At 48.2% G+C, this 8063-nt stretch overlaps 2 protein-coding genes across 2 annotated transcripts in view; one reads left to right on the top strand and one right to left on the bottom strand.

The window, feature by feature from the left end:
• Positions 1-2801, top strand: part of TBL3 (transducin beta like 3) — a gene marked incomplete at its 5' end in the record, with an annotated part of 10982 nt that extends 8181 nt beyond the window's left edge. Inside the window, 6 exons of the mRNA XM_035895944.1 lie at positions 309-465; positions 884-942; positions 1439-1542; positions 1780-1851; positions 2282-2440; positions 2600-2801. Coding sequence (XP_035751837.1) covers positions 309-465; positions 884-942; positions 1439-1542; positions 1780-1851; positions 2282-2440; positions 2600-2712 — 664 coding nt within the window. The remainder of the gene's footprint in view (positions 1-308; positions 466-883; positions 943-1438; positions 1543-1779; positions 1852-2281; positions 2441-2599) is intronic.
• A 1608-nt stretch (positions 2802-4409) lies between these two features.
• On the bottom strand, positions 4410-7321 carry NOXO1 (NADPH oxidase organizer 1). Its single transcript, XM_035895946.1, has 7 exons — positions 7247-7321; positions 7038-7131; positions 6596-6776; positions 6153-6346; positions 5740-5853; positions 5332-5449; positions 4410-5064 (listed from the first exon to the last, which is right to left on the bottom strand). The coding sequence occupies exons 1-7, from the start codon at positions 7319-7321 to the stop codon at positions 4410-4412; spliced, it is 1431 nt and encodes a 476-aa protein (XP_035751839.1).
• Between the last annotated feature and the right edge of the window lie 742 nt (positions 7322-8063).

The following is an 8063-nucleotide window of genomic DNA, read 5'->3' on the forward strand; positions in this document are numbered from 1 at the left end:
ATGGATTTAGTTTGGGAAAGACTGATAGGAAGGTGCCATGTTTATACCAAGCTTTCTGCAGGGCCTAGCTTACCTTCCTCTTCTCCAGTTACACTGTGAATTCTTAGCTGCTATGAGGTTGCTGGGTTGGTGACAGATGCTATCGTTAGGCAGAGCTAATGCTGCATCTCACCCTTGACATTGTTTAATTCTGCTCCTGTTTGAAAGGCATTGGAATGGGACAAGTTTATCTGATATTTGAGGTGGGCCAGAGTGAGAATGGATCTATCCAGTGATTCTTCTTGTTGCGTTTCTTTCTCTTCCAAAAGTGGTTCTGATGGTCTCTTAAAACTCTGGACAATTAAAACAAATGAGTGTGTGAAAACATTAGATGGTCACGAAGATAAAGTCTGGGGTCTTCACTCTAACAAGCAAGATGATATGGTTGTGACAGCATCCAGCGACTCCTGCATCACGCTGTGGAAGGTACAGTACGGGGTCTTTCTGTGTTTTCTCTCTGGGTTAGTAATCAGAATGCGGTTGAAGAGCTCAGGATCCAGTGGCTCATTCCTTGCTGTTCCAGCATGACACATGTTCTCCTAATTTTCTGCACTTTGAAGTTGAGTTGGTAAGGTGTATCTTGCAGGGTTTTTTTTGGCCATACTGTATTTCCTCAGCTGATGTTGTAAAAGGAACAGCACATGGGCCTTAGCAGCCTGCCCAGTGCTGGTGGTCTAAAGGTGGTTTGAAGGGAAGTAGTGAGTTGCTGGACTTAACACTTAAATTGCTTGGCCTATAGATCTTGCTGCTGAAACTGGTCTCCAAATCACTAGATGGCTAAATAAAAAAATCATCTGTATGAAAGCAAGATTTGACAAAGTTGTGTCCTGGGGTTTTTTTATAGGATGTCACTGAAATTGAAGAGAAAGAAGCGCAAGCTAAACAGGAGGAGCAGATTATGAAGTAAGTTGATCTTGTGCAATAAGGAGCTGTGAAAGGCAAACTCTGTCCAGTGAAACTGTCCACACGTACAGCCATCCAGCTCCGTCTAATCCGAATATTACATCATTCAGCTATTTAGAGGCTGTCAAGGCACAGTAGTCTCTTCTACCTTGTAGCTTATCTTTAGATCCTGCAAAGCCGTGCTATAATGCTGTCAGCTTGACAATTGACGGGTGTCACATTTATGCACTAATAAGATAAGCAAAGTCAAACCGCTGAAACCAGCTTTCACTTTCTCCTGCTTCAGCCAGCACCAAATAGTTCAGGGAGCCCTTGAACGTGCCAGGGCAATTATCTGCACAATGAGAGCACTGAGGCATTCGTTGGCAAGCAGTATTAACTTCTTGGGGTTAAACCTCTGCCCATGGCTATTGCCAGATCTGCTACTTTATGTACAGCATCTTGTTCCGCCAACCAAATATTTGTCTCACTCTCTTGACCCTGATTTGTTTTCCAGAGAGCAAGAGCTTTCTAACCTGCTTCATGAGAAAAGATACCTCAAAGCTTTAGGGTTGGCAATCTCTCTGGATCGCCCGCACACGGTGTTGATGGTGGTCAAAGGTGAGTCCATGTTGTGCCCTGAAGCCATTTTTCTACCTTTTCTGCTTTCCAGAACATCTTTTCCAGGTAAACAAAGACTATGAAGTCTAATTGTCTGAAAGCCTCAGTTTTCCCTTTCTCTATGACTCCCATTTTCCTAAGTGAAATCAGCCCAGAAAACAAATGGTCTCCCTGCTCTCAGCCCATGGGTGCATGGGCTGGACTCTTGCATGAACTCTTCATTTCTCATTTTTGCAGCTATCCTCAAGGAAACTGATGGGAGAAAGCACTTGGAAGAGAACATTGTTCGGCTCCGGAAGGATCAGAAAGGTTTGTTGCAACATGGTTTAACTGAAGCCCCTAACCTGAAAGGTTTTATGTTTTCTCAACTGAAATTAAAAGGAGAGGAATCTCCCTAGACTCAGCATTTACCACTGAGCTCCCACCACCCTCGAGCAGGACTGCTGGCCAGGGACAGCTGCTTTGTTGCGGTGCTACTCATGATACGCACCAGCAACTGCTCTGAGCTCGTGTGAGTGGCTTTGCCGGGCCTTACCACCCCTGTGCTTGGGACGTCCCTGTGACAGCAGCTCCAGAAACAGTTCTCTCCCTCCTTGTTCTGCCCCCTCTGGGCTCATCAGTCACAGTGTGGGGGAGCTGAACTGCTCTGTAAGACAGGAGAGATGCTTTCTAACTTGGCATCTCCTGCATGCCAGCACCCATGGCACAGCCGGCGTGTACAAATTTCCTTCCTCCTTAGAGGCGGTGCTAACATTCTTGGTGACGTGGAATACGAACTCTCGAAACTGCCATGAGGCCCAAGCTGTCATTGAAACCCTCCTGAAGCATGAAGCACCAGACAGCCTCCTACAGTACTCAGGCATTAAATCTGCTGTGGAGTCCCTGCTGCCTTACACAGGTGAGTCACACTGCAGGGACTGGCCATGAGCCTGAGGTCTCCTCCTGTGTTGTGAATATTCCCTGTTTGCCTCGGTCTAAAGAGAAGAGAGATTTTTGCACCCTGTTCTGGTGAGCTTCCTCTCCTGCAATACTAACCATCAGACCTCTCTCTTTGCAGAGCGCCATTTTCAGAGGCTGAGCCGATTGCTCCAGGCCTCCATGTTCATTGATTTCATGTGGCAAAACATGAGGCTGGCTGATGCAGCCCAGCAGGAGGACGTGACTTTGTGACCCTCCTTCCCCCCAGTTGCTCATTCCTCAGGGGAGAGTCTGAAGTGCTTTCCCACAAGGCAATTGGACTGTTCCTGTCTTTTATAATAAATTTTTAAAGTTGTGAATTTCTAAAACATTCGCTCTCCATGGGGCTTAGTGAGGGGGAAGGGGTCATTCCTTTGGCCGAGCTGTGGTTTCCCTTTGTATTTTCACATCCTGCATTTTCAGGCCCAGAGACTTCAGTTTGGAGAAAAGGGCAGAACCTGGCTCTGAACAAGCAGTTGGGTCTTTACTGGGGACTTAAAGACATTACAGAGTTGGGAGACACGACTGGCAATGTCATATCCTATCCCAAAGCCCAGCTAGGCAGCATGTGTTGATCAGCGTTGTGTCATTGAATATTTTCTTTGCCTGGGCCACAGCAGGTCTCTCGCCTGTGCCTGCCCCAAATGGTAGCGTCTGGGAGGGAAATAAGCACCATTTTAATTCCCCAGCTAGCAAATTTTTGAAGTATAAAAAAACCCAAGAAGTCGTCGTCAATATTTATGTGTATTTTATTTTAGAGAAAAACATGTATGAAGTTTAGAACAACATCAAGCAAGCTGGTTAAATTGCTTGTTTAAAAAAACAAACAAACAAAAAAAGCCCCAAACCAACAAAAACCCCAGATAATACCTGGCAGAAAAACTAAAATTAAAAGTAGCAATCTATCTAAGAGGCTTAAGTTTTCCTATAACTAAATTCTAGCAAATGAGTTTAGGATGAGAATTGCCGTAAGTTTCAGTAACTGTGACACCCCTCAAAAGGGGAATGTTTTGTTCATAAAAATGAGCTCTGGCCCCCTTAGCCCGTTGGGAAACAAGCTGTGCTACAACTGGTTTTGTGTCTGTGCCTGCACAGACATTGCTGTAGGGAACAGAGATGAGGTTCCCAGCCAATGGGTTTTTTTTTGTTCTCACAGCCATTCAGTCGATCCAGCCACTTCATAGATTTGGGGGCCAGTTCTCCACTACCCAAGTTGATCTAACCTTTTAAAAATACAAGCGAACAAACACACAAACGCCAAAACCCCAAAGAAACACCAAAAATCAGAGTTTTAAAAAAAAAATATATATAAAATAGGGGGTTCCGATAAATGACGTTCACAAGGTGGCGCCATCCCCTCCCCAATACCAATAATTGTAGCTCTGGATTTCATGGGTGACTCCAAGTCACTTACTCTGGGTTTCACTCCCACTCTCCAGGGTGGCCGCAGCGTGCTGCCAGCTTGCCCCGGTGGGGGGAATAATACAAGAACAATTGTGAAATTTTCACGTACTAGATTGCAGGATAAATACCTGCCTGAGGGAGAATTAACTGAATCCAAAGTGACCTCTAACTGACAGAGGAGCTGCCGGATCTGCAGCTGCCCTGACTCACATGATAAATGAAAATACTAAATCCGTTCCCACTAACTCCAGTAAAGCCCCTCCTGGCTGCCTGGTCCCTCTGTGCAAGCTGCAGCACGACTCGGCATTACACAGGGAAGCCGCATCTGCATGCCCATTCCGTCAGGATCTAACCCTGTCCTTGGGAAGCGACAGTCCCACACCCTGACACTCCCCATGTCAGGGTGTGGGACTGCCCATGGCTCCTGCAGGACTTCGGCGAGGAGGGTGCCTGGCTTTCGGCTGGGGCACTGGCCCAGGGCTGGGTCTGTGCCCCCGCCAGGGCCGCTAATGCGTGCTGCAGAGAGGGAGCACAGCCGGGAGGGCTGGCCGGGAGGAAGACTGCTGCACGGCTCGCTTTGTGATGGTGCTGCACTTCTGGAGGATCTCATGGGCTGAGGGGCGCACGGGCACCTTGGGGACACAAGTGGCCAAGTCTGGGTCAGTGAGGGAGTAGCTTAGATCGGCTGCAGATGATTCCACAAAGCCGGAATCATTCCTGTTGTCGTGGGTGAGGCGTGGAGACTTGCTGCTGTCTGTGGCCAAGGTATGTCCTGGGGGAGTGCTCCGAGCCTGCTCGACTTCAGGCAGAGATCTTGACAAGTTAGGCTTCCAGCTCAGCTGGCTGTCCCACTCGCTGCTGCTCCCGGAGCTGAGGGCCGAACTGTCTGACTCCAGGTCCGGGGTGGAGCTGGCCCTGGGCAGAGACCTTGATCTGCTTCTAGGAGCGCTCATGTCTTCTTCAGTCTGGTCAAGCGAAGAGGAAGCCTGCACGCTGCGCTGCCCCACGGCCTCACCCCGGGGCTGGGGAGCCATCAGGGGGGAGCAGAGGTTTGGGGTGGAGACATTGAGCCCACAGCTTATGATGGTCTGGAGCTTGTGGTGAGGATTCTTGTAGGGCCGGAGGCACATGGAGGGCATGTAGCCAGTACGGCCGTTGTACCTGAAGGGGGAGGATGAAAAGCAACACTGAGAAGAGCCCTTCTCCCCGCTCAGACCAACGGAGGGAGCAGAGCACCTGTGGGAGGCAGGTGAGGACTCAGCCCAGTGCTGTACACAGGGCATGAGGAAGGGGGAACCAGCCCTAGCCAAGGGCCGTCAACTCGGGGGGAGCTCCTCTGCACCCCGCTTGGGGAGGAGCAGGCAAGAAGCGCCCGCAGCAGGTAACCAGCTCCCTCGGGGAACGAGAGCTTTGGGAAAGCCTCCTTACCGGATCAGCCACCAGCCGTCGTCAGATTTCCTGACCACCTCCACGACGACACCGTTGTTCAGCGAGAGCTCGTCTGCCTTTTGAGACTCGTAGGCCTGCACAACAAAGTACAGGCTACCTGCAGAGAGGAGGAGGAGGTCAGTTTTGTCTTGCAGAGAAAATGCCTCTGTCCCTGTGACCGACCAGCTCAGCAGCCCTGGGGAGCAAGCGAGAGCTGCGTGAGCACATCTGTCACTTCCAGGGACACTTGTCAGAGACCCACAGCGGATGGCAGAGCTGATCAGAAGAGTCAGAGCTCCAGAGATCCAGGCAGGGACTCCCAAGCGATGTTTAAAGTGGTGGGGTTTTTACAGAACTCCTTTTTTGAAGGAGGAGTGTGGTGTCCCAGGGAGCCAGAAGCAGACTTACCCTCCTCCTTTGAGCTCAGGGTGTTCTGGACATCCTTGTGGAGGTCAATCTCTTCCAGGTACGAGGCTGGGAACCAGGCTATCTGCTTGTCTGCATTTTCCACTAGCCACCATCCTGCAGCAAACAGCAAAAATAAGAAAAGGGGTTTAACAGCCTGCAAAGTGGACAGATGGCCATAATCCCTGGGTAGGGGCTGCTCTGCCGCAAGACAAGGAGGGACATTCTGCAGGGCAGCTCAGTGCCTGGCCGAGGCCACGCCAACATTCGTTCTTCCCTCCCATGTCAATCCGGGTAAGCACAGCCACATGTACGCACACCCCCCCACCTGCGGTGCTACTGACTCGGCCTTTGCCAAGCTATGGATCAATCTACACCATCCATCCCTGAAACTGCAGAATCCCTGCCACATGTACCAGTCATGTCCTTGATTAACACTTCAACGATTTCCTTCTTGGCGACTTTGAAAGCCTTGTTCTTTGTGTCTTTGGTTTCAAAGGTTTCGATGCACCTGTAGCTCTGGGTTGCCTGGGGGTGTGTAATAGAGGAGAGCTGCTGCCGTGGCTGGGTTTTCTTTTCCCCTCCAATTTCTGATGGCATGATCACAACACTGAAAAGTAAAGATTAATATCGATTTACCGAAAACTCACATGGAAGGTCGAGTTTAGCTTCGTTTTGGTAAAAGTGTCTGTGCAGTAGGCCAAGAAAAGCTTAGGCACCAGAAACAATACAAACATGCATTAAAGCATTCAGTAGAACTGAACATGTGTAACTGTTGTTTCTCTTCTACCCGTATTCTGTAACATTTCTGTTTCATGAAGGTGCGTACGAGTGAAAAAATACAAATAGGATTGCATACCTGTTTTCAGGAAAGCAGGGATCTAGGTCTTGGGTCTGTGCCTTGAAAAACTGAATCACATCTTCACCCTGGGAAATTTTAGCGTCCGTTTTCAGCAGCTCCTGGGAGTAAGTTTCCAGCAGTTTCAGTATCTCCAGGCACCTGTTCAGCTTCCCACCCATCCTCTGCTTCGCATTTGCATCTTTAAAATAACAAGAGCAAAGCTGGCGTAAGACAAGAGCGGATTTGGATGCCTTGACAGCAGCATCTTTTTAATAGCTCCTGATACGATTTTCGCATAGCTAAAATTTATCTTTGTTCACGCATAAATATTGCAAGGAGCTCTGGGCCAATATTTCAAGTGTAATATTAATTTACCAAGTGCAATTATATATTAAAAAAATAATAATAATCTTTCTGAGTTATTTTAAGTCAGTAAGAGACCCAAGGGCATTGGTGTAACCAACAATGTTCTCCTTACCTTTAAGCCTGGGTATCGTCCGGTCAGATCTCCTGAGCGAGCCACTCTCGATGGGGAATTTTCTCTTCAGCTCTTTCTAAAAGCGAAGAGGAGGAGAGAATAGTGATGCTTTGCAGCCTCAACACATGGCTGGGCTCCTTCCCCCCCCTCCCTGGGACGGGAATCCTGTTTTCAGGGAAATATTCACTTACATGGAATCTTTTAAAGTCTTCAAATGTCCGGTAGATGAGAATGTTGTTCTGATCTGACCAAGACACAAACATCATGTAGTTCTGGAAAAATAACAGGCAAAAGAAATGCATTTTTTTTAATGACGACATTCAATATTGGATGCTTTCAAGCAATCAGGATTTGCCAGGGTCTGTGCTCTGGCTTCAGGCTATAAGACTGTCACATTAAAAAATTAGACATTAGACATACAAGAATATTTCCTTAATTTTAGGGCCCCAAATGGGTAATCGTTGTTAAAACCAGAACAAATGTATGACGCTGAACAGAAAGACAGCAGAATCAAAGATAACCATTTTCTTATGATTTTAAGACCATTAAAAACCAAGTCCAAGACCCCATCCTAGATCACAAGGCTCTAATCCCAGTGTTGCGGGGAAATGAGCAAGTATAACCCTGTTAGAGTAACTCAAAAAGCCCTCTAGTTTCCCAGTTTGTAAATATTTAAGGAGAAAAAAAGACCAAAATCTGACAAAAAAAAACATTAAAGTACCTTCTGCTTTCTGCATTGCATCAAGCCTACAGCTGTCACATCCATGGGGTACCTGCCACAGCTCATCTTCTCCAAGCCTGTTCCTCCTTCCCCAGGGCAGCCGGAGCAGAGATGCAGCTCCGGGCGTGACTCTGGTGGTTAAATACGCTGGAGCGGGAGGCAGGGCGCAGGTGTTCCCGCGCTTCCTCCTCCGCCCAGTAACGCAGGCAGAAATTCCGTAATTTGGCAAACTACCACATGCCTTTTACCTTTTTCCCCCCCCCCCCCCCCTTTAAAAACGAAAAAAT

Source organism: Egretta garzetta, unplaced genomic scaffold (genome assembly GCF_000687185.1).
Source record: "Egretta garzetta isolate BGI_Z169 unplaced genomic scaffold, ASM68718v1 scaffold426, whole genome shotgun sequence".
In the NCBI taxonomy this organism is placed as follows: domain Eukaryota; kingdom Metazoa; phylum Chordata; class Aves; order Pelecaniformes; family Ardeidae; genus Egretta; species Egretta garzetta.

Bases quoted from the DNA above. Each gene is read 5' to 3' on its own strand.
- NOXO1 (XM_035895946.1), bottom strand. From the start codon at position 7,321: ATGATGTTTGTGTCTTGGTCAGATCAGAACAACATTCTCATCTACCGG. The intron at 6,347-6,595 runs GTATGCAATCCT...TTTACTTTTCAG, and splicing joins CCCTGCTTTCCTGAAAACAG to TGTTGTGATCATGCCATCAG. The intron at 5,065-5,331 runs GTAAGGAGGCTT...CTCCCCCTTCAG, and splicing joins GACGGCTGGTGGCTGATCCG to GTACAACGGCCGTACTGGCT.